The following is a 26,130-nucleotide window of genomic DNA, read 5'->3' as shown; positions in this document are numbered from 1 at the left end:
TCAATGGTTTGAGTAATTTCAAATAATAACGCAAATAAATTAGATGTGATGATAAGGTGTTGCTTATTTATTTTCATAAGGTCCAGGGAATTCCACCTTTTAGTCACATTTAGCCAGTTTTGGGAGGAGCTTTGTGCTCACCTCACTTGGTTAGAGTATCTTTCAACTCCCCCAGATCTGTAAAAAATAATAATAATAATAATAAAATAAGACAGATATAGACCAATTCCTATGACACACAGTGTACGAATAGCAAGTGTAACCCAAACCCACCTTTACGCAGTTGTTTGTTGTCAGCATGCAGCTGCTGGTTCTGAGCAGACAGGTAAACGGCGTCATGCACAGCCTCCAGCAGCACGCTTCTGTATCTGGCCTCCGACGTCCTCCTCAGATCCTCACTCGATTCATGAAACCTCCTGAACACCTTCAGAGTTGAGAAAGAAAAAAAAGCCTTGGAAAAAAACATAACATGGTTGGGAAAATGTCAAAGAGTTTCAAGCGAGTTAACAGATTTACTGTAATTTGATTTATAGTGTTTTAATACAATGAAATAGCTGTAAGGAACAACTTGTCCCTTGGTGCTGGTTTCCTTTTCTCTTTTTTTTTGCCTCCATTTCACTTGATTGTTCGCTCAATAGGGGGCAGCATACATTAATTAACATCTCAGTAGTAATAGAAAAATATAAATGGGACATTAAGGGGTTTTAACACAACAGAGTTATTGTGTATGAAATAAACATTGTAATTATCACACAGTTTTGCATCATTCCAAAGTTTTCTTTTTTTTTGTTCAACTTTCTTTGACTAATTAACATTTACTTAATTTGACCAATTAGGGTTGTAAGATAAACTTTTCGCCACATTTTTTGCTTCATTTCAATCGCTATTGTGCTGCTCCTTCTGGTGTGCATGCTTTGGCCACTTGGGGGCAGTACAATAGAGACAAAGAGCAGTTTCACAACAAATATATGTGTATCTGTTATCGTAATATTGTAGAACATTAAAGAAAAATGACTGGGAAGGTAAACTGAGCCTCAGCCAAGGAGACATTAGTCCCCTAAAAAAAAATAAATGATATTCAACACCGCGCCACATAAGTGGAAGACTATACATGAATGATTGAGTTTACATTTGTGCCCCGACTGCCTACAAAATTTGGACCCCACCTGGATACTCTCTTCCCTCAGACGTCGCAGCTCATTTTGGTGCTTGTGACACTTCTCCAGCAGGTCCTTGTGGGCCTGCTGGGCCTCCGCTCGCAGGGCCTCCATCTGCAGCACCAGGACCCGTCTCTCACCGCTCATCACCAGCAGCTCTCTCCGCACGCCCTCGCTCTTACAAAGTATATTGAGATTGATCATCATCATTTGCGCTTTACTTCTTGTTACTACTGTGTGTTTTATAGTTTTGGTTACAATTCCCCCAAAATACACTGATTGATGTCCTTTTTTCCCCCCCCATCTGGTTGAGTGACTCAGCATTCTCTCCTAAGATAGATAACACACTGAATAATACAGTATGAAAACATATACAGCTCATCTCATTAGCTTACTGGAAGCTGCTCCCTCGCCAAGTCTCGCTCCATTTTCTCCACCTCCTGCTGAATTAATCTCCCGCTGAGCTCCTTCAGTTGCCTCCTACGTTCGTGTGCATGGCAGTCTTCCAACTGATACTCATCATTTAACTTTATAAAAAAAAAAGGGAGGGGGAGTTAGAGTGAGAGAGTCTTGTGTATACAGAGAGGTTTAAAATGATTAAAAAAACACAAGATAGATGAATTGTGTTACTTGTAGACAGAGGTCACATTTTTCTGCAGGAATGTTCTTTATCGGTTCCTCTCTGAGAGCCTCCATCAACTTCAGGATCCTTGTTATGCTCTCCTGGACTTTCTCCACGCTGCCTGTGTCTTCTACAGACATGAGACACGCAACATACATCCACTGGCCGCACCTGTGCAATCAAGTAGCGTTCAATACGGGGGCATATCAAAAGGTACCTTGGCGAATAAGACTTTGTTTTGATTGGCACAAACTGTATAGTCATTTAACAGGCTTGTTATTTCAGTGGATTCCTAGAAATATGTGGATTCTTTTGTGTACTAGGCATGTTCATATTTTGTGCCTAAATAATAGTATTTAGAATCTAAACATGGGCACACAAAAAAAAACTAACCACACACTAATTGTTCCTCATCCATTTGTGTGCACCAATAAGAAAATCAAATGGCATTTGTGGACATGAATTTAAAAAAATAAATAAATACCAGTCAGAAATGTGAGTTATGTGGCAGGGGGAAATGATCAGGGTGCATGGATAACATAGTTTAAATGTATAAAACCAAAAAAAGGACTTCTACTGTAGATTGTTTTGTATGAACTGAACTGGATTATTACTTTTATGGGACGTGCATAAAATATACTGATGGACGGTTTCCCTACAGGATTCAGTTTGATTGTTTACAGACATATATTTCTTGAATTTCAAGAGCGATTTGTAATGTTTATTTATAAACATGAGAGGGGCAAAAAAAATGCTCAAGTGATGCAGTGGTGTAAACAAAATGGATTAAAACATAAATAAATAAATAAAAAATAAAAGTCTACACACCCCTGTTAAAATGCCCATTTTTTCTGATGTAACAAAATGAGACCAAGATAAATCAGTTCCACCATTACCGTAACCATTAATGTCAAGTTGATTTAAAAAACATAATAAATTTTGACAGAGGAAGCAAAATTGAAGAAGCGAAACATGTGGAAACTCCACCCTGCATCACTGTGAGTACAGTGGTGTTCTTTAGGAGATTTTGTGAAGCACGGTCACGGGCAGCAACGTGCTTTGGGGCTATTTTCAGCTGGAATTGGGGACTTAAACAAGGTGGAAGGAATTAAGAGCCAGCCAGTGTAAGCACAAAAATTTCCAGCTTCTAATAGAAAGTCAGGAAAAGCCTACTACAACAGCTTAACTTTATTTGGGATTCATCAAAGGCACACACAGTTGTGTGATGGCTCCCACTTACAGCAACGTGAGTTTGGTTAATTCGCAACACAGCCTCAGGTATAAGAGGGTGTGCAGACTTGTGCAAACAGGTTTTGTAAAGGTATGTCTCATTAACAGAGGAAAAACACTTAAAATTTGATATGACAAAAATCAACAAGGGTGTGGCGACTTTTACCTTTTACATGTGCCTCCATTTCCTGCCTCAAGTCTTCCTGCAAGCTTTTCACGGTGTCCGAACCCCCTTTGGGATCGATGCTACGCCCTCCAGATAAGTGATCGTCCATTTGGCTCTTTTGGGGCCCACACAGCTGCCGGACCAACAGAATATTTGTGTTGAGGACGGGTGGATAAAACCAGTGGTTTTATTTGTATTTTATTTTGTTATACTTGTCAAAGTAGGTGTTATTTTCTGTCTGTACTTTTGCCAGCTCCAATTAAATCAACGTAAATGGATGTTCAAACCTTAAGTTTAATCCTCTCTGATTCTTCCCTTTTCTTCTCCCACGACTGTTCTTTCACAATCTGTTGAGAGGACCACTCACTTATGAGTTCAATATGTTTGATACATAGTCCAATGTCGATGTTATAAATGACCTGCAGGCTTCGGATGAGCTCATCAAGCCTGTGGATGTTATACGTCCCATCATCTGACATCACCGCATGTCTCAGCTCCGTAATGCGACCTCGGATCTCTCGCTCCGTTTTCTCCGGACTCCAGCAAAACTGGGAGGCCCTCGTCACTAAACGCTTCACTTTTTGGGCCAAAGCTAAAGCAGATGGCGTCTCGTCATCCAAAACGCCTGTTAATGAGGATGAGTAAGACTCGTGTTTTGAGCAAAGGTTAGATTGAAGGAGAGCGAAGCACCTTGAGGTTGGATAAAGTAGATGAGCGCCGTCCTGTTATTCCCCGTGAGAGCGTCACTTAGAAGGGAATGCAAGAGCGGGTCTGTTTTCGTGGCTTCATGTGGGATTTGATCCAGAACATTCAGCAGTGGGTTGACGCTGGAGACATGACATGAAATGACAATGTTGCCAACATCTATCCATCCATCTATTTTCTTAATTTAACCGCTTACGCCTCACAAGGGTCGCGGGGGTACTGGAGCCTATCCCAGCCAGCTTCGGGTAGTAGGCGGGGGACACCCTGAACTGGTTGCCAGCCAATCGCAGGGCACACAGAGACGAACAACCATCCACACTCACAAGCACACCTAGGGACAATTCGGAGCACCCAATTAACCTGCCATGCATGTCTTTGGAATGTGGGAGGAGACCGGAGTACCCGGAAAAGACCCAGGCAGGCACGGGAGAACATGCAAACTCCACCCAGGAAGACCGGAGCCTGGACTCGAACCCGAGTCCTCAGAACTGGGAGGCGGACGTGCCAACCACTCAACCAATGTGCCGCCATGTTGCCAACAATGATATGGAATTTATTAAACATTTCTTTGGTGTTTTAAATTGCACACTAAAACAACATCCTGGGCTTCTCAATCACAGGTCACATTTTTATGGAAGAGGATTAGGGCCAATGAAGAGAGGGAAAAAAAAAAGGTTGGCAGGATTCTCACTTTATTCTCAGAATTCTGACTTTAAAGTGATAATTCTGACTTGACTTTAAAATCAGAATTCTCACTTTAAAGTGAGAATCTGACTTTATTCTCAAAACTCTCACTTTAATGACAGAATTCTCACTTTAAAGTCAAGTCAGAAGACTTGACTTTAAAATCAGAATTCTGACTTTAAAGTGAGAATTCTGAGATTAAAATCACAATTCTCACTTTAAAATGAAAATTCTCACTTTATAGTTTGAATTGTGTGATTAAAGTCTTCTAATGAAGTGAGAATCCTGCCAACTCTTTTTTTCTGTCTTCACTGGACCTAATCCTCTTCCATACATTTTGGACCCGACTTAAAACGATTTAAAAAAACAAAACAAAACAGTGCCACTAAATTTTTTGTCCATGCTAACAGATTGTGGATGCTGTTGGAAGTAAGTGTAAAAGCCATGATTTAATAGTTTTAACTCTACCTGTGTGCAATCATGCATAACATTGCCTTGAGAACCCTAACTGCACACCAGACACTAATTTTCACAGTGCGATGAAATGATCCAGAGGCAGAGTTGAAAGGAGTTTTGTCATAAGTGACACGACATGACTCCTTGTTGTGGTTGGCTCCAAGTCACTCCTCCATTTTCGGCAAAAATAGCTCACCAATGTTGGGACAATGTGATCTTCTAGGAATGTTGTAGATCATTTGAAAATGTAAACAGAAATTAATTGGTGCATATTGTTTTCTAAATATTCCATCCCAATTCATCTCAGGTTTAATGATGATTTTCACATCTAAGACAAATTCAGCAAACACATAAAGAAGACTTGTCAACTGACCCCGTGAGGTCCGTCACATTGGCTCCTCCCACCAGACCAAACACCCGCAGTCTGCTTCTACACAGCTGAAAGGGCACTTCCCCCTCCTCTCGGCGTTTCCACTCCACCGCCACTGTGAAAAGCCAACTACATCTGCTGAACACAAAAGCAGTCGATAACACACAGCAAGCTGGTAAAGGTGAGTCTTTTTTACGTGATGCAGTCAAACATTTTTAATTCTCGCTTGTGTAACCACCACACAGGGTGAGTTCTCTGCCAGACACAGCCGGAGTTCATTTGACCCACCTTGTTGAAATGAACTCTTCTTTGGCCTTTTGTGCTTCCCTGCATGTTTTATAGAACGTGTAGGCTTCCGCTGCGGAGCCTACGCACACCTCGGCCAAACCTCTGAGAACACTGGAAAAATTCAAGTCAGTTTTTCAATGTAATGAAAGCAAAATACACGTTTAAGTGCTCGCATTTGTCACTGGATGGGATTAGAGTTTAGAGTGTTCATTGAGCCAAGACACAGTTTACATAAATGATGAGAGGTCATTTACAATCTAAATTTTATTATCTGTCATGAAATTGTAAACATAACATTTCTCTTGGCTACACTACTATTATAATTATATTTATTATATTTACTATTATATTTATATTTATTATATTTAAAAAAAGATCACAACATTGTAAAAAAACAGCTCATACTAAAGCACAATATTGTGCATTTGTACATAACAGGAATGCATATAAACCACCTATAATCTCTAATAACAATATTGAGGCACTTGCTAATGCAAGCACACATTTATCGCTTCACAACCAAATTAGGTTCCCCCTTCATCTGACAATTAGCATAGATTTTAAACATAGAAGTCCAAAACATCTCTAATGAAAATTATATTGCACTAATAAACTAGCCACTAGGGGGTACTAGAACTGCACAAATGGAAATCAACCTGACTTTTTTTTAACAGATGTGTTCCTTTTAAATATTGTGAACATGACGATATTGTGGCAGTTTTAGTATCACAATATCACAATATTGCCCTTATCATTACATTTCTAGTATACAGTAGTTGGACACAAAGCTATAACTGTCACTATATATCTCTAGCATACATAGATGAACATTCTTACCGTAAGTGATGAAAATGATACACTTAGAACTAATTAAGAGAAACTAACTTTTCCCACGATACTCCTGGTGATCACTGTGGCACATTGCTTGGGAATCATTGATACTCACCCTCCCAGGACCGGATGATGAAAAAGTTCTAGAGTTTGTGTGTCAGGGTTCAAGAGGTCCACCACACTGCCATCTGGATGAAACTGTGTAAAACAAAACAAAAACAAACCCAAACCCAAACCAAAACACAAAAACAAAACAGTCCACAATGTCATGTCTGTAATAGCGTGTTATGGTGTCACACAAACAAACCTGAAGGTAGGACACAGAGACAAACAGCTCTTTTACAGGTGACATCACACGACTGAGGACATTTGTCAACACCTAAGAAAAACGCAAGGTGGACAACAACACACCGAATAACTTAGACAAGGCACATATTTTACATTAGAACAATTACAACTGGCACACTACTGGACAAAACAAAAAGTCACAAAAAGTAAAAATGCTGACATATTGATTATCATCTCAAATTATTCACAATTATTACTCGCATAGATAGAAGAACAAAGATACGTAACTTGTAAATGATCATTTTCAGACTTAAGTGAAAATAAACTAAATGATTGTAACGCACCCTCTAGTGGAAGGTTTAAGTACTGTACCTGTTGGACGATAAGGTCATCCATCAGTGTGCCGATGTTTTCCATGGAGGCTCCGCATACAAGTAGTGACCCATTGTAACCTCCACACATGCAATCAGTGAGGGGCTGAAGGAGCTCCAGGTGGAATCGCTTTGAGTGACACATGCTCGAGTGAGTTAAAGTGTGGGCATGTTGCTGGCCGCAGACGTGTCGTTACCTGCATGTTGTCCACAGTCACGGCTTGGTCGAATGACAAGCGCTGTAGTTGCTGTATGGAGAAGAGCATGCTCATAAAAGGCAAATATTGTGACATGGTAACTGTGGAAGTACCTCATTTTTTGGTATGTAATCCAAACTTTGTCCATCTTCATGAATGAAGACGCAATCTTGACCTTTTGAGCGAAACAGCCATTATGCAAATATAAATCCAATTTTGTCCATCCATTTTCTATTCAGTTTGTCCTCATTAGCATCACGGGTGAGGCTGAGATTTTCAAAGCTGATACTTGTCATTATATCAGAACAGTGGTTTCATTAATGAATTAGTGTGAACTAACCTCGTCACAGGGCGGCCATCTTGGGACATAGCTGCTCGATCACTCATAACATTAGATGTCGTCAGAAATTTTCAACTGATTTTCATTTTTGTTGTTAGATGACACAATCAACTATGCTGCATTCAATAAAATCTGAAATTTAAAAATACTGCCTGAATTATAATGATATTATGAAGGCTTTCGTTTGTTACAATCCGTTTGTAAAGCCGTCGAGAATCCAGCTAGTTACAGTAAATCATCCACCTTACTACAGACTACAGCTACACAGAGGAGTCCCCTGTCCCAAGATGGCCGACTAGTGACAATGCTGCCGACTCCGCCTTGAGACATATAGTGTTCATATCTAATAAGTTCGTCATGATCTGCGTTGTGTTGACTTGGTGTTGGTTAGATTTGTCTTTTCTTTCTCTTGTCTGTTCATGATTTTTATTTTTGGTTTTTACTTTTGTTAATTAATGTAGAATTTTTAATTAGTTCGAAAACGTCTTGTTTTTCCATTTGTACTTGCCTCCCTGCTGATTCCCCACACTCAACCAGGCAAACCTCAAACATGATGTCAACATTGGGTGACAGAAATGGGGTGAATTGGTCATCAGCCAATCACAGGACACATATAAACAAGCATGATTCACGCTCTCATTGACGCCTATGGTGAATTTAGCATTCAAAGAACCTAACATGTTGAATGTTTTTTTTTGTTTTTTGTTTTTTTTTTAAATTCCACAAGGGAAGGATAGAGCCAAGATTCAAACTTAGAACCTTTGAACTGTAAGGCAGATGCACTACCACTACTTTGCCATGCTGTCACAAATCTAACTCACTTCCAGTAATTTTGGTTGACATTGTGAGAACAAGCCTTACCTGGTAGTGCATTTAGTACAACTCCCACTTTCACTGCTTCACCATCCCTCATTAACGTCTGTAGACAAAAATAAAGGTCACCGGAGACATTCATAGGAAAAGAAAAAAAAATCTGCCATTTTGCAACAAAGGAATGACTACTCACAGCGTCTTTCACACCAGTAGATGCCATGCTGAGCTTATGTTTGCATCTCCACTAGCAGACATGGATTATATTACACTCTACTCAATTATTAAGGACACCGAATCTACTTTCACTGAAGGATTATGGTTACCAAGGTGTAAAAGAGTTTATATGGTACAGTCATTTCACCCAAGGCAGAAATAAAAGTGAAGGGCAGTTCTGCTTTTTTTCTTTTTTTTGCAGCATTTCTGTCTTGTTTCAATACTTTGCAGTTGGTTTAGCTTTAATTAACATTCCATGTCATGACTGAATGATGTAATATCAAGAAAAAAAAATAGCAATTAATGAGGATTCATTTCACACCCCGGTTGAGTCTTACATCAGCTGTGTCATTAAGACTAATGTGAATGTACATATTTATTGAGGCCATTGTACAAAACGTCAACGTGCTAAACAGTATTACATTAGATTTGGTTATTGTTACAAAGGTTTGTACGCTAACAAACTAAGTAAAAGATAAGATTATGACTGAACCAAAATATAACAAAAATAATTCAGTCAAGGAGACACAATTGAATTTAGCACATTTTTTATTAACTTCTCCCTAATTAAAAAAAGACAAAGTTCTTTGCTAAGCTGTTAAATGGATTCACCCAAGTTTTGCAACATATTTTGCATGCAGCTTTCTATGAAAAACAAACATTTTTGTGTTCTTTGGCTGCATCAAAATGTCAGTTTTCACAATGTCGTAAAAGCATTGTTAATGACAAAACTAACCCCAATGCCAGATTATACAGACAAAATGCACTCATTAGTTGATTCAATAAAATACCAATAACAATCCAACATTATTCAACACAAATTGCTGTGTTTAAAAAAAAAACACACACAAAAAAAACCCCAACCCTTTCTCAGATATTTTTAAAGATTAGCGTTAACACCCCTAAAAAGCTTTCCACATAAGCAATCAGGTATAATGTGGCCCCACTACAGCAGTTAATTATCATTACACTATATGAAGTGATGATTATGATGCATATCAACCAGATGAAGATCAAGACGCTGTAGATAGATAGCAATAGCACTTAGCTTCATTTCTTCAAACTGTAAAAGGGAGAAGAAAACGTTAGTATATATATTACTGTAGATGTATATTTAGAAAATAGTTCAAAAGAATATCATGCTAGTGAGCCTATTTAGTAATTACCCTATTTAAGGTCATCAATTATGCCGGGAGACTTCTCATCATCAGCTAAAGTCCATCCATCCATCTTCTTCCGCTTATCCGAGGTCGGGTCGTGGGGATTAGCTAAAGTGAGCATGATAAAAATAAATAAATAAATACATAAATAAATAAAAGTCCATTTCATCAGATTGCATTTGTGACAGACGGCCTCAAGTCCTAAAATAAACTTCGACCTGCGACGCACTCGGGACGGCCTTTTATGGAGGTGCCCGCAATGGGATGGGTTTCCTTGTTTTTCATGGAAAACGCTTATTAGTGGTATATGGGCTCCCAATGCAATTGAATGGCAAATTTTCGCTATTCGTGGGCCGGACTGGCCCCTATCACACATGAATAGCGGGGATACACAATAAATGACTAGGCCACACCCCTTAAAGATGCACATCAAACACACAAATACAAGAATATGTACACTAATTGCAATTATTTTTTTCTTTACATTCTTTTTTTATTGTGTTTTATTGTTGTTATTACTTTTAGAATACTATTGTTCTTTGTTAGATAAATGTATATATATATTTTTTTTTAGGGGACTAAAACATTTCAATGTAGAAAACTGAGTACATACATACATGATTTAAGTGAGTTAAGCTAGTAAGTCAAGGTACCACTGTGTACATGTTTTATGACACTTTAGTTTATGGTGTGGCATGAGATTTCTCAACCGTAAAATATGTGGCATGTCTCAACAAACATTTGGAAACACTGCACTATTGTACTTGCAGTAAGAGCATCACATGCTAATTGAGGACTGTTTGGCCTTGGTGGAGGTCTTTGCTCTATTATTCTAGTAGTCATTCGACTGCGAAATCCGCAAGATCCTCCGGGAAGGAAGTTGTAGTTGCGTTGCTCACCTTTAGGGGTTGCAGGATTCTCCTGGGCCATCTGGAACATTATCCAGTTGCGCAGCCAAGATTCAAAGCTCTGGCAAAAGATATTTTTTGTCAATAAATAAAACGTTTGTGTGCGAGCATGTTGTTTTACCTTCCAGTTGCTGTGGCTCAACTGCTGCTTCAGGCCCTTCAAGTTGGCCAGCATGGTGTCGTTGAATTTGGGCATCTTAAAGTTCTCCTAAAATGTACATTTTGTTTAATAAAAATTAGGATCTTGTGGGGGGTTCTGTGTGAAAATTACCTCCATAAGCCCAATCATCTCATCCACACCAACGTAATCCCTGTTCTTCTCTTCCTGCTGCAAAAACACAAAAGGATCCTTTTGTATTAGACTTGTACAACAATACTAAGTTATATTATAATTTTTAAAATGGACATTCAGTGAACACCCAACTTCTTATCCTTTTATATTAATTAATTGTTTATATTACATTGTATGCCTAGAGGGAGGGGAAGAACTTACTTTCACGGGTGCCTTGGTCGCTGGTGAGTCCAAATCAAAAAGTGCCTCCATCATCGGGAAGTGGTTCAATGGCTCACGCATCTTTATGGGAGCAACTGTGGGGACAAGTTTAAAACTGATGTTGGAGGGACGGCGAGTACTGATATCAGGCCGATACCCGGCCTTATTCCACCAAATGTCTTTCATTAATATTTTTACCTTGAGCTGCATGAATCTGCCTGGTGAGTTTGTCAGAGTCCTTCTGCAATGTTTGGATCTGCTGCCTTTGATCGAACACCATGAAGGCCACAAACACCTGACTGGCCAGCAGTAGACACGCCAGCGTCGTCAGGCCTGCCACCTTCACCGCGTAGCCAGTGGAGCCACTGTGGAGGGATGGGTGGGTAGAAATCATCAAATAGCTCAGTGTGACTTCAGTGGAGCCATTTCAACATAAAAAAACAACAATGACTACGGTACATTATCTTCACAAACGTGAACAACACTTTTAAATTGGTAGTGTTAAATCAACTATTGATTCGTTAAATAAGCAATTTAGTTGTTTTTTTTGCATTAATATAATACAGCTAATTTAAAATAGTAGGTTTTTAATAATCTATGCTAACACAATAGCAAAGTCATAGTTACAGTAAATCACATAAGTAAAAGTGAAACACTTTTAGGCAGGGGTGTGGTGGTAGCCATCGGGAATTTCGTGAGTTTCCCGACAACGGTAAACCCCCACCCACCCATAAATTTTGTTCCCAGCACGTCCCTGCTTGTAGGTCATAACAATAAACACGCAAAAACGATGTATTACGCCGCGCCCCGTACGTAATACGGGTCTTAACTTCGAAATGACGTATCTCAGGTCGCACATATATTTGATTTACTTCTAAATATCAAAACCTTATGGCATATTGCTATTATTGTTATTTGTATGACGATCAAAATGCCAAAAAAAAATCACGGTCACCAACTAGGAGGAAGTAAACCCTGAAATTCAGCCTTAGAAGAGAAGAAGAACAAAAAAAAAAAAACTAATTCAAACACTCTCATTAAGGTGTTTATATCACCTTGAAAAGTTGATTTTACTTTTGCCATTCGTGGAAACATTTTTTTTTTTCTTGTGGAATACAAACCGAAAGTATGAAACTCGCCTACGCAGTTACATAAACACTTGTTCCTCATGTTAATTAGCTCTTATAAGAGTAATATAATATTAGAAGTAAAGGCGTACAAAACTAATTAAGGGGAAAACAAAATGACAGAATAGATTAAATCTGGACTTTATGGGGCGGTGGGGGTTGAGGGGTGGTCAAAACTCGAAGCTCACCTGAGACCAGTAATACTCACCGTCTGGAACTTGCCCCACCAACGAGAGGTTCAGCACTGCCCGTCCTCGCCAGGCGAGCATTTTCACCAGCCTCTTCCATTTGCCTTTTGCTTCTCCAAGTTTTCTTAGCGTCGCACTATATTGCACCCACACTGGGACTACAACAAACCGCTCCTGTAATAAATGCTTCTCTTAAGAAAAAGAGGAAGAGGAACCAGACAGGTTCTAATGAGGGGAAAAATGAAGTAGGCGGGTTTAGTAATAGTAAGACTGTGATGATTGGTTACTTTAGAAACGCATCACTTGTTGGTAGAGGCAGAAGATCTCAAAGTCTACTTTTAACAGCTTCACATTTTAGCACAACTGTCATAAAAATGAATACAAACAGCACATTATTGTAATTTGTTTTTACCCAATTAGCTAGCTAATCTTGAATTTAATTTTTTTTGTGATTATAATAATTGTAGTTTTTATAGAAATGTTGGTTTTATTTCCTCATTTGCAGCGTAACGTGCTACAAAATTAAAATTATGTTTTAAGGGGCTTTCCCATCCAGATAGATTTCAGTTTCTGAAATTCACCATTACAGGATCAATTAAGGAACCTTGTAAACTACAGCTACTGTTAACCTTTAAATTGGTAAATACTGCTGTCGTAGCCCAAAATGAATGCAATTCCTGCTGCTTATTTCTTCGGTATACCGTGTACAGTATATTCGTATCAAGTTTAGCTGTCAAACAATAATAATGTCATAAATGTAAAAGGTAAGCACATAAATAATATGAACAGATAGTGTTCATACTCTGGCCATATACAAAATTAAGAGTAAATTTGTCAAATGTTTAACATTATAGGTGAAAACAATAAGTGGCAAAAGACAGCAAGGCATTTTTATTATTTTTTTTGCATTTTGAAAATTACTCATAGCCCTGAGATTATCGGACAATTTTGATGAACCAATTTTTATAGCCTGATCGAAGAACCCTGGTCATTTCTAGCATGACTTAGAACACTGGAACATTAAAATACGAAAGAGCAGTAGGCCTAAATATAAGTGAACTTCCTTCTATAGAGACAATGTGTACAATTTAGTACTACTACGTTTGCCAACTTATTTTCCTTCGGGTATCCGTGGCAGAAAGATGGTGACGAAACCTGTCAGCCTCCTGCAATGAACAGTCATAGCAACCATCACACTAGAACATTATATATGAATGCATTGACATTGAGTCAGTGTATAAATAAATGTGGACGGTGAACTTTGTCTAAATGGGGATTTTTTATTTTTTTTTTAATAATTAAAAACTGAAAATCTGCTCAGTAATTTTTCAGTTCCATAGTGAAGATATACATTTAACATAACGTTTATTTTTGCCATGGCTGCACTGTATGTTATTAAAAAGAACAATTCCCAAATGTTTTGGGGAAATGATTTTCCCATTACGCAAACTGAAACTGAATTTCACAACAATAAAAGAAGTGAAAGTGCATAGCGAGGGGAAAACACATCCAAATTGTGAAAAATACAGTGGTGTTTTATTTGCAAATTAAAAAGCACCGACAATATTAGTTACACTGTAAAAATTATTGACAACAATTACAAATCTTTATCATACAGTCCAGGATATTATTAGTACCATCATCGCTGTTATGTGTTATCACGTTAATACTTTATATGGAGACAACATTTGGCAGTGAGAGGACATTGGAGGAAATGATTGCGTTGAATTTCCCTACAGCACTGACGTCGCACACCGATGGAGAGCCAAACACATTCAAAATAATTTAGGTCTACCAAAGGGGAGCCAGTTATGTACATTTACAGTCAAGAAACAACTGCTGTGTGCATTTTTTTCTTCTTCTTCTTCTTTCTTACGTCAGAACCTTGTACAAAACTATTGCAGTAAGAGCAGCTTTTTCTTTTCTATTTTTGACATCTAGTTGCAGTGATAACACCTTCAAACCCCAAAACAAAACACGTCTGGTGCGGTGCCGCTGGGTCTGTTGTGGGATGGTTCGCCTTGACAACTTGACAGGTTTTCCAAAGAGACATCTTTTTACACTCCGCCGCTGTTCTAATTTATGACATGAAATGAAAGAAAATATAAGAAAAGCATGGGAAATTGTGTCCTATACACGGTCTAAGTCTCTGACGGAGCAGCTAGCTTATGATCTTCACAGACTGGACTGGTTAACCAAATGCTCGTGTGCTATCCAGTTAAGATGAATGTTGAGTACCGTTAAATATTGTGCTTTCGACATGAGTTCGTCACTTCCTGCTTTCGCCCATTCAGTGGTCAAGTGTTGACAGGCAGCAGTTTGACGTCCTCTGCATTCGGCCTGAAGGAGGAATCTGATGTTTCGTTTCGGTACATTCTACAAGTATCACCACTCTACAGAACAATGTCTGAGTAAAAAAAATAAAAAAATAAAAACAAAAAAAAACAAAAAACTAAAAAACATCCGAATGATAATTGTCCATGGAGATTGTGTCCTGGAATTTGTAAATGAAATTACAAGATTCTAGCAAGGCCTATCCCAAAAAAAAAAAAAAAAAAAAAAAAAAAAAAAGAAAAAAAAAAAAAAAAAAAAAAAAAAAAAGAAAAAAGAGGCTACAACATGCAGCCAGATGTCCAAAATTCCTCATGTTTCAAAAGGCATTTACAACAAATGTCTTTCTTTTCCCTCTCAGTCCAAAGTCCTGTGCGTTAAACATCAACACTTTTTGTCCGTTTCGGAACTGAAACGGCGAATCCGAAAACCCCAGCCTTCACACGCGGTTGGTTGGTTGTTACTCATTTTGCCAAGGTCACATGTGGGAGAGAAGTTTCGACCATGAAGGAGGGGGGGGGGAATGAGCAAGCGAATGCAGCGCCTCCTCTTCATCACGGTTCCTCCTCGGAGGTCCCGATTTTTGTCATAGAAAAGGTCGACGGCATCTCCAAGCTCACGGGTCCCACTCGTGTCCTACACTTGATTGGAAGATCACAGAAGAGATCGGTTTGACTTCCAGCTGGACACCCCATCTTGGATCTTTACAAACTAACAGCCTCCTTCAACATTATGGTGCGATGGTCACACGGCCAGCGCCGACTCGGTGTTGAACGTGCGGGGACTGATTTGCTCTCTCCCCGGTTGGGCTGCTACCTGGTGTGGACCAACTCCTCTCTGAGCCAGCTGGGGAGAGGCTGGCCCATTCTGTACAGCAACTTGGACAGCTCGATATTATGATCCTTGTAGTAGTCCCTGAGGAACGCCAGAGACTGGAAGGAGAGAGAGAGGGGGTAGATTACTTAAATTAATTTAGCTGAAATCATCATTTTTGCAGATTCCAGTATGTAACAACCCTAACTTAAACCGCAACAAACACCTTTCTCAGACTCACAACGAAAAGACAAAGTTGTAATAGCGCCATATTTTCAATCAAGAAGCACTTTTCCCATTACAGGTTCCAGAACAGCCTTGCTTAGCCTGACCTGGCCTCTCTTACTTCTCCCTTACAACAGGCACAAATCGACAGACACAAAAAAAATTAACAGAAAATAATAACAGAACCGCCCTCAAAAGTAATCAAAACTAGCTAAATTTAAAACAAAACAAAACAAGGTAAAAAAAAAACTAACTAAAATGAAAATTCCAAAACTATATTAACACCGATTTGCACATTTGAAATTGTAAATATGGTTAAATATTGTTGTAAAACGTGTATTGTCATTTTTAAGACTTGGCAGGGGCAATCTGCGTCTCGCTCGCTTAAAACCAGGAAATTGTCTTTGCTGCATCACTTAAAGGAACGCCTACGCCCACATCTGTCAGCCAATCAGATGACGGTGACGCCATGGCCCACCTCAGTCTGTATTCTCGAACCATGTTGAATAAGGTTGTGAAGAACATTTCTATTGCAACCACACGGCCGAAAAAGTGTAATGCAAAAGCAACTACACAGGCCCGAGCCGGTTAGAACCGGTAGAATGGAAAAGTGGCTGAATTTAACCAGCCAGTAGACCCAATACTTTTGTCTATGTTGCATAGGTAAACGCCAAGGTCAAATGATCGTACCTCAGGGTCCATGTCAGGGTACCTGCGCCCTTTACTCTTCCCCAGACACTTTGTCTTGCCACCCTCCAGCAGCTGGCACCAGAAACCCTTCTTGGGGTCAAACCTGCAACAGACCAAAACCAGATCATGGATTACACATTTAAGTGCAATGGAATAAAAAAAACAAAAAAACAACAACAAAATAAGTTATTATACAGTTGTTTCTTTAGAGTTTATTATATTTAACATTTTTTTATTCAAGAAAATGAGCAGTGTAGTTTATAAAATATTGAATAAAAAAAAATAATTTTTTTTTGCTAGCTTTATTTACTTTTAATAAATCTTGTCAAATGTTCCTGTTATTTTGGCATATCATTTTGATGGATTTAAGCAGGTGCATACTCACGCTAGAATCTTGTGGTAGTTGATGATGTTAGTTAAGCCTAAGAACTTCTGGATTTTATCCATAACGGAGGCGGGCTCAGTTTTTAGCATCTGCCCATCCAAGACCAGCAGCTGGGTAAGATGACGCAAACATTTTAGAACAGAAAAGTAATCGCTTTGCAATGGTTCTAAATAAATAGATAGAAAGTAGTCTGCGTTGATGGCTGTCTGGCTGAATATTACACACAAACCTGGCTGGAGTGGTAGTAGTTGAGCCAGCGCTCCAGGTGCATGGCGTACCAGCCCGGCATCAGACATCGATTCTGGAGGACCCGCAGTTTCGCCGGACTGTCGTGGCCGGCAGTGATGACATCGTGGAATGAGTATTTCAACGCTACCGGATCGTCATGGGCTCTTTGGTGCTGAGGGTGTGGAATTTATCGCTTCATTAGGCACCACACAGCTTCAGTCAAGATGCCACAATGTTTATCGCAGAACCAAAAGGTGCTCAGGTGTTAGATCTAATGATGCGCGGGATCTTTAGGATTACCCACCTGGTACCAAGAGTACGCTCTGTCGGCTGGGTTGATGAGGATGGTGACGATCTTGGCTTTGGGCAGGAGCGCTGCGGCCCTCTGAGCAGCCACCTCGGAATCAAAGTAGTTGGCACTCTTCTCAAAGTAGTAGTCGGAGCTAGCATTGGAGGGCAGCGGGAAGTACTCCATATACCTGACAGCACATAAACAGACTTAATGGCGGTCACAGTTGATTGGGTGCAATTTGCTCTCTTGTGGATGCTGTTCTCTGCACACATTTTCTTTTTTTTTTCTTTTTTTTTTTTTGACGCCCACTAAGAATCACGATGCAGAGGGAAAAGCTCACCAATCCGAAATTCTCTCTTTGACGCCGTTCTCATTGAACCTTTTGAAATTCAGCATGCATGTGCAGCTATGGGCAGATGTAAATATCAATTAGCTTGGGGGCGTCGTTCAATAATGAGTGCATCGTCCCTGGTATAAATTTACATTTCTAATGCACCGTTTGCATAGAAATGCCCTTATGAGCATTAGTCTGTTGCTTGAGATTATTTTCACAGTGGAATTTAACAATTCGCAAAGAATCAGCATCCTGCTGTCTTCCCATTTAAGTTGGACTGAATATGCTTTTAAACACCAGGCTGCAATCAAACTCTCCTTGGTGGCATAATAACATTTGACACGATTAGTCTCTGCAAGGTCTGGCTGTTCTTGTGTTCAAAAAGAGCCAGAGTTAATTCATTTCAGAAAAAGGCCTTCTATCTCTCTCTCCCTCTCTCTCTCTCTCTCTCTCATTACTATTATTATTATTATTATTATTTTTTTTTTTACATAAATCGACAAGCAGATATTACATTGGTGTAAACATTGTTGAATCGTGTGTAACTTAAAAAATAATTTGACACAAGGTTGCTCGATTATGAAGAAAATATTAATCATTATTTTTGGTAATAATTGAAATCACGATTAGGACGATCATTTATTTTTTGGTACAAAACCAGAGTATGTTTAAACAATTAAAAAAAAAAAAGGTCTAACTAATTAATATTAATTAATGCATTATTAATTAATTAATTAAAATTAATTAATTAATTAATATTAACCCATTCATTCCCAGCCATTTTCACAGAAGCAATTCCCTTCGCTCCCGGCTGTTTTACTGGATTTTGCAAGGCCCACAGAATATTGTGTTCTTTTGCTATAACAACATGTAAAATACCAAAAGAAATATTAAAGTCTCTTCTTTCATCAGACAAAAAAAAGTATATTTCTACCTGTTTTCGTTTTGCAGCAATTAGCATTATAATATAGCACTTAGCATTAGAATAAAGCTAAGTTATTCACAAATCTGCTTAGAATTGTGGGGAAACAGCTAGCTTTCATCATGGCCGTGGTTGATCTAGTATACTCTGCTGCCACCTGCTGGCTGTTTTTGTAACTACTACCATTTTTTCCACCCGTTCTCTGCAGTTGAGAGGCTGCATCAAAGCCTTCTGTTTGCTGTAGCATAAAAATAAAATAAAAAAAATAAAAAAGGATGAAACAAAATTTCTTAAATTAGTAAAGGTGTAAATTTATAAATGTAATCAACTCAACTCAAAATTTGACGATTAAGCACTATTTTGTAATTGTGGACTGTAATAACTGAAATTGCAATTGAATTTCAATTAATTGCACAGCCCTATTTGACACTATTAAATTTGACAATGTATTCCAAAATCACTGTTCTGTTGGGCATGTTTCTTTTCGTAAAAAGCTTGTTTTCAACCACTTTTTGGTCAGAAACATGTTTCTGGTAAAATCAAACCATATTCTCATAAAGAATAGAAAAAGCTCAAACTTTATTCTATGGTCTTGAACGATGTTCATCATGTTCTAAAATGGCTGACAAAATGTGCCACTCTGCTATAAAATGTCTGGCAGTTAATGAGTTAAAAAGAAGCGGTTTAAAGATTACTTTGACTTGTTTATTTCATAATGCACCCGAAGTATGCATGCAACTGTCTAAAATTAGCTCCACTCCGACTTCAAGGCTTGTTTTTCAGTCAAGATATGTCACTTCAACATAGTTCCTTGGCACCAAGATGTCACAAGCAGGACTACTTTTCTATCCTACTGCGTTTTGGCGCCATCTTGTGGCACATCAGAAAGAACATAAAAAAATAATAAAAAAAACAGGTAGATGAACACTGTATATGACGAATTTGCATTACGACCTGCTTGCGTTTTCTTACCAATCGATGCCTCTGTGGTAGTTGTGGCCGTTGAAGAACTGGATCTCCTCAAAAGTCTCCTTGCTGGGGTAGTTACTGGTCAGGTCGGGGTGCATGCTAAGGAACAGGTAGAGCGCCGTTGTGCCTGAGAGGACAGAAAAGAGACAGAGTGGAGTTGACAGCAGGGAGGAAATAAAGAGCAACAAAAGAGGATTACGCCAGGGCAAATCCAATTACTTTGTACCTCGTACAGTGAAGACTGACACTTGTGTAATGGAAACTGCATAACGGCGCAGTAACACCTTAATAACAAACTGGTGGCCACTGAAGAAGCAATATCTCATTTCCTGAGAGCTAATCAGTTGCTTTTAGGGCTAACCAACAAGACGACTCTGCGTCATTTCCACTGCAACCTGTAGGGGGGGATGAAGTACAGCTTCTCACCTGTCTTCTGAGGCCCAATGACGAGTAGCTTGGGGAAGCGGTCACATGTTTTTTCTTTGGACCAGATGTCCTTATGCCTTTTGTCCTCACATGGATCCTATAGCCGCAACAATAAGTAAATAAATAAATAAATACCGATTATAAAAATGGTAATTTAATGAATATATTAAAGCACAGTTGAATGCCTTCTGATTCACTGAATAGCTTCCAGCAATTACCTACAAATTTATTAGTGACTCAATTTAACCCATATAAAATGAAAATAGCTATTACTGCCCTTTAAATAGGCCTACTAAATCATCAAGTGAAGGTAAAATGTGGCTTTTTAAACTAGGTGTGTCAAAATTAGCGAGTTAATATCGTGTTAATTTAAAGTTCCTTTAATGCTACAAATTTTTTTAAGGCACGATTAATTTAGCAGAAATAAATTTAATAATAATGCATTTATTTATGGAGAGTATTAAGTTGTATTTTACAATTTTTAAAATGTGCAGAATTTCACAAGTTACTTTGTTCATGATTAGATAGCTCTTAATATGAAAAGAAAAATTCACTGAGCTGTCACCGTCTTACAAGCAGTCCATTTACAAATGCAATTATGCCCTCTAGTGGCAGAAAATGCCATCAACAAATCAATGTCACACTCATTTTTACATTATAGTACAACTTTTTTAATTTTAACTCAATTTTATGAATTATTATAAAATTACTGTATCAATGGCTAAAACATATGGTGATATTTCTGAGTTTAGCATTTCCCCCCCCCCACTTTTGTTACCCAGAGTATGGAAACCAACTACAACATTTGCGAAGAATCATAAGTTAACTATTGAAGACATGCGATTAAAACTTTTAATCGCCTGACACTTCTATTATAAACACAAAAATGGAAAACAATCTGAAATTAGCATTGTGTTCTCGCCTGCCAGAGTGGATCTCTCTCAGATGGGAACAGGCTGAAGTATTTCTGGGCCAGCTGCACTGGCGGGAGGGTCTGCATCTTAAGATTTGTCCAGGTCTTGACAAACATCATCAGGCTTTTGAAGGTGTACAGGCCAAGACGATCGTTCCCGTAGTTGGACAAATGGGTCATGAAGATGCTGATCTGTTTGGCAGAGAAGCTGCTGTCAGAAGCGAAGATTAAAATGAACCATGAAGAACAATTGATGACGTTAGGGAGGATCAGCCAAAGTGACAAAACACTTGGACTGCAATAAAAGGTTGTTACAATGGAAAAACTGATGAATGTTTCACAGCTTTGAGGCTGAAGTGGATTTTAAAACATGACATTCCTAATTTTGGGGAATCGAAGAAAACCGCTAAGCATCATTAGAACACTATCGCTACATAATAAGTTTGCTTGGAGATAAAATGAAATCGATTATGGTCAGAGAACACCCAATACTGGACCAGACGCTACAAGGACACGGACTGGAATTCATTTAAGGATGACGTATGGCTCGAGAACGCCAAACAGCTGGGATGTGATGAAGCTAGTAAGACAGCAAATATGCAACGTGCTACTGCAGCTTTTAGTGCGAGGAGTAAATGCTTTTGTGAGAGTAGCTCAAAAAGGGCAAGATAACCAGTAAGCATAGTTGTGTGGCACAGGGTGAAATACAAGTAACATTTGGAATGAGCCGAACTCCACAAAGAGATGTCGCCGGATGACTCACCAGCGAGTCATTGTTGCGCCTCTTATTTAAATTCAGCTTAACATCACCAGTCAAAACGAGCTCCCCAAACGTGTCGGACAAAAAGGCTGCGTTTGGACTTACTGGGTTCAGCAGAACCGTGAGGAAGAGTTCTCCCCCGTTGATGAGCTTGTCCAGCTCATTGGGGCTGCCTGGGTAGTCTTTATAGAAGATGGTGTGCGTGAAAAGACCGCACGTCTGCCTGGGCAGCACCTGTGAGAACACACACAGAAAGTCAACAAACCAAATGGCGGAAATGAAATAAAAACCTCATGCGCGCACACCGAATGCTTTTCCTTCAGCTGAAAATACACAGCGTCAGCCCTCCGCTGAGACGAGGGGCCGTGCGGCGCAGACTCCTGGCAGTTAGCCCATATATTGTTTGCGCCCAATAACATCCATATTATGTAGCTCATCTAGCCAAAGCAAACCTCTTCTTCGCATCCACGTCTATATGGAAATTGATGGGATTGCGTTTACAGTTTGAAGTGTCTGGGGGACTGAATATCAATCATCGCTAAGCACGGGAGATGAGTCCATTCAGACTATCTCAAGGACGGGGAGGACAGCGCAGAGACCACACAGGCGCGCTGAATGCCAAGACTACAAAGAAACTGGACTGAGGCAGCACAGTTTTCCATCAGCCATGAAGGTCACCCAGGGAGAGAAGTAGATAAGATTATTTTTTTTGTTCCTTTTGAATCTTTTCACTGTAATTTATTCAGCTCTAATGCTGCGTTGGAAATTTAATACAGTGGACACCCGCGTATTTGGAGTTTGGCATTCACAAATACTATTGTTTTTGGTTTGTTTTGTTTTTTTATCCTCAGACCAATCTTAAACCTTCCTTTCTTAAGGGGAAAGTCAACCTTAAACATTTCTTGACATTAATATGTTGTATGTGACCTCCCAAATCCAGCTGTTTGTATCCATCTCATGGGGCGGCCATTTTGTCACTTGCTGTTGACTGAAGATGACATCACAGCTGCTCAGGCAACGACCAATCATAACTCACCTGTTCTGAAGCTGATCTGTGATTGGTTGTTACCTGGGCAACTGTGGTGTCATTTTCCCTGAAGTGGCAAAATGGCCGCCTTCTGATATTGGTAAAAACTGCTGGATTTTGCTGCTTAACTCATATTGCACGCAATATTAACCAGAATGACTTATTTAGACTAGAGGGGCTGCATAGAACATATTATTGTCAAGAAAATTTATCCAAGATTGTCGAAAAACTGGCTTTTAATCAACTCAGCAAATTTGGACTTTGATTATGTTATGTCTCCGATTTCATCAGAGTACAGAAACTGCTCTTATTAACTCTTTGACCACCAAAAAAACATTTAATAACAATTAGTAAAATCACGATGTATGCCGCCAATGATAAATGACATCAACTATGTTTTTTTGTTTTTGTTTTTTTAAATCAATGGGAAGTCCAACATCAAATTGTAGCGCTGCCTGGTCAATGGGTTGTGGAAGCAAAAACACCCACTAACTATGGCCAACAGATGGCAGCATTGTATCTCTTAAATAGGCTTCTGGTGCATGGAATTACAATGAAACATGACAGAATCTGATGCAATAGATGGTTTTCAAGGACGACGTGAATGAAATTTTTTGGTAACGTGTCAGTAAAAGAGTTTTAAAGCATATCAGACTGAGCAATGACGCAGGGAAGGTGCTCATCTTATTGGACCTCAGTAGAGCATTTGATACAATTGATCATAGTATGCTGTTGAACAGGCTGGAAACTTGAACCAAAACGGTTGGAAATTTTTAATCTGACCGAACGGCCATGAAATGTGGGGTCCCTCAAGGGTCTGTCCTTGGACCGCTTTTGTTCAGTCTGTAAATGTTACCTTGGTGTTAAATGCTTCAGAACGCCAATGTTGGCTATTATGGTGATCATGATTATGGCATATCCATAACTGGCGGGATGGCGCTATAGTAATGGTTACAGTATGTATGATATTAATTGTATTGTTGCGTAATTGGCTGTAAGTCGTTTCATGCACTGTATGTCATTTTGTACTAGCTCTCTATTCGAGTAAGGTCTCTATCCCGCACGGATAGAGGGGGCACTGTATTCAACACAGTGATGGAGATTTAGTGCAGCTTTCTTGGGGCAGCTGGTGATGTCGAGATGCCAGTCTTCGTTATGCCGGACAGCTGTACTCGGGCAGATGTCTCACGCAAGGCTACGCTGTCATCTTGCGCATTGAACTAATATAGGATGAAGATTTATTGCCGGCCAAGAAAGAGGTAAATGCAAAATAACTGGAGGAGGTAGCGAAGGAGATCATTAATGAATGAAGGATAGCGCATGTAAACGGTGAAGGAGAACGTTGATGGATGGCGAGACGCCAGAGGTAACGAGTTAATGAGGCCTCGTGGATGTCAGGGCGTACAAGGAAAGTGCTCTTACGCTAATGCCGCTGTGGATGAAACCTCGCCGAAAGCGGGCCGGTTTGAGGTGCGGGTACTCCTCCGTGCTCGTCACTTTGATGCTCCAAACCTTCTTCCAGGCGTCGTACAGCTGCAAATGGACAGGGTAGACGCCGGAATGGTGCGGAGCCACAGCATAGCCCATGTTGATAGGGATTCCGTGCTCCTGGATGTCAAGGGAACAATAGGAAAAAAACAGATCAGGAACAACCTGGGTTTTAAATCAGGCCTCTGCATTGTTAGAATTAAAAATGTACAGTAGTATACAGTGCTTAACAATTGTATCACAAGCACACAATGAAATGTTTAGACACAGCTGCCATGAATTAACAGCACTTAATATATCAGAAACTGTTTAAAAGATATAGTTTTAATGCTAAAATACAATTGTTATTCATGAACTTGCAACCGTATAAGCGAGGCAAAATATCTGTAGTTTGCGATGTCAAATTAGTTATTTGCATTCCTGGAAGGGGGGGGGAGAAAAAAAAAAAAAAAAAAGACTATTATGTGCCCAAGCCTAGTGAGCGGTAATTGGAGTACATAAAATGGTAAGTTCTGTTTCAAATTCCCAATTCTTGTTGTTTTTTTTTTTAATTTAATTGTTGTCATTTTAATCGTAAAATTGAAAGCTCACTGAAAATCAATGCACCACCTTTTAAAGACTTCATGATGTTGGATGGTCTCTGGGACAACTTCAATGTGTTCCAAATTCTATTTAGGATTTAACCGAACGTTTTGCTTGTTCTCATTATTGGGTGGAATCCTAGCATCTCCAAAATCAACACTTCAGTAAATCCAAAAATTGCCACCTTGTTTGCGTTACCGAAGATCACATCGTTTGTTCGACAGTGACGATGAATTTGTTTTTTAAATTCAAAGCAAATTAAGAAATCTGTCAGTTTTGATACACAATGGGGAAAAATATGTCTATTTCTGCTGATTAAAATGGAACAGTTTTGTGAAAAGAATAAAAACAAACATTTCAAGAAAACCATGATCCTGTTAAATAATTTGTGTGACTCAGAGAGCAAACGGATTAGTAGTACCAATATATGCGATGTAAGGAAAGAAGCAAATGAGACAAATTTAAGAGCAGCTGCTCAAAAGTCGCTGATTAGCAGCAAGCAGGTACTTACAGTAAGGCTTGCTGGGTATCTGGTCGATACAGGATTGCCACCCCCAAACAGTACTATTGCATATACTGACACCAATTCTAAAAGACTTATAAAGATATAATAATGTACTCTATTTATACAAGTGTAAACAACAAACACTTCCTGCTATGGCTGCGTGGAAATTGAAGATAGGAGCTAAGACTGTTGTGATCTAAATGTCAACTATGTCAGATAAGATAAGGAAAACTAAACAAGGCACAATGCTCAGGAAACATTCTTCCTCTTTTTCATACTATGCATTGCACCCTCCCTTTATTTCCATTTCCACTCACCACGGCAAACTTTTTGTTCAGCAACATCTGCTCAGCCAGCACAGATTGGTTGTGGAAGAGATGGGGCTGCATGTGGCTCCACATGTGAGGGAACCACCAGAACTCCTTCACATAGGAAAGCAGCAGGTCATCACCCAGGTCTTCCTCATCTGATCCTGGAATATTCAAAAGCAGGAGGAGGTAGGAGATGGGTGAGGAGTATGGTTTAAAAACAAAAAAAAAAAGGTTAAGAGGAAGTGTTAGAAATAGAAAAAAAATGTCATAAATAGGGAAGTGAAATAGGGTGAGTGATTTAAGAAATGAGTCAGACGAGCAG

At 39.2% G+C, this 26,130-nt stretch overlaps 3 protein-coding genes across 4 annotated transcripts in view; all 3 read right to left on the bottom strand.

Moving 5' to 3' along the window:
• Positions 1–52: 52 nt before the first annotated feature.
• On the bottom strand, positions 53–8,738 carry LOC144026267 (uncharacterized). Its single transcript, XM_077532852.1, has 17 exons — positions 8,712–8,738; positions 8,567–8,624; positions 7,479–7,540; positions 7,366–7,416; positions 7,170–7,298; positions 6,817–6,888; positions 6,625–6,707; positions 5,679–5,789; positions 5,394–5,528; positions 3,866–4,002; positions 3,595–3,800; positions 3,463–3,522; positions 3,176–3,308; positions 1,788–1,909; positions 1,553–1,684; positions 1,167–1,334; positions 53–424 (listed from the first exon to the last, which is right to left on the bottom strand). Exons 1-17 carry the CDS (start codon positions 8,736–8,738, stop codon positions 230–232), a joined length of 1,881 nt encoding a protein of 626 aa, XP_077388978.1. The 3' UTR covers positions 53–229.
• A 524-nt stretch (positions 8,739–9,262) lies between these two features.
• On the bottom strand, positions 9,263–12,830 carry cd74a (CD74 molecule, major histocompatibility complex, class II invariant chain a). The gene is made up of 8 exons (XM_077532672.1): positions 12,628–12,830; positions 11,491–11,657; positions 11,293–11,387; positions 11,071–11,127; positions 10,921–11,007; positions 10,791–10,860; positions 9,898–9,999; positions 9,263–9,794 (listed from the first exon to the last, which is right to left on the bottom strand). The coding sequence occupies exons 1-7, from the start codon at positions 12,705–12,707 to the stop codon at positions 9,899–9,901; spliced, it is 657 nt and encodes a 218-aa protein (XP_077388798.1). The 5' UTR covers positions 12,708–12,830; the 3' UTR covers positions 9,263–9,794; position 9,898.
• A 2,355-nt stretch (positions 12,831–15,185) lies between these two features.
• LOC144025666 (bifunctional heparan sulfate N-deacetylase/N-sulfotransferase 1-like) overlaps positions 15,186–26,130 on the bottom strand; it is a 47,220-nt gene continuing 36,275 nt past the window's right edge. For both annotated transcript variants that reach the window (XM_077531935.1, XM_077531936.1), the window contains exons 5-15: positions 25,815–25,969; positions 24,345–24,530; positions 22,001–22,129; positions 21,145–21,327; positions 20,223–20,319; positions 19,800–19,923; positions 17,584–17,758; positions 17,281–17,451; positions 17,052–17,161; positions 16,667–16,769; positions 15,186–15,870 (exon numbers count right to left, since the gene is read on the bottom strand). In XM_077531935.1, coding sequence (XP_077388061.1) covers positions 15,751–15,870; positions 16,667–16,769; positions 17,052–17,161; positions 17,281–17,451; positions 17,584–17,758; positions 19,800–19,923; positions 20,223–20,319; positions 21,145–21,327; positions 22,001–22,129; positions 24,345–24,530; positions 25,815–25,969 — 1,553 coding nt within the window. In that variant the 3' untranslated portion in view covers positions 15,186–15,750. The remainder of the gene's footprint in view (positions 15,871–16,666; positions 16,770–17,051; positions 17,162–17,280; positions 17,452–17,583; positions 17,759–19,799; positions 19,924–20,222; positions 20,320–21,144; positions 21,328–22,000; positions 22,130–24,344; positions 24,531–25,814; positions 25,970–26,130) is intronic.

Source organism: Festucalex cinctus, chromosome 9, assembly GCF_051991245.1.
Source record: "Festucalex cinctus isolate MCC-2025b chromosome 9, RoL_Fcin_1.0, whole genome shotgun sequence".
Taxonomy (NCBI): Eukaryota; Metazoa; Chordata; class Actinopteri; order Syngnathiformes; family Syngnathidae; genus Festucalex; species Festucalex cinctus.
Note: the sequence above shows the minus strand (reverse complement) of the source record. Positions and strands in the feature narration are given on the sequence as shown.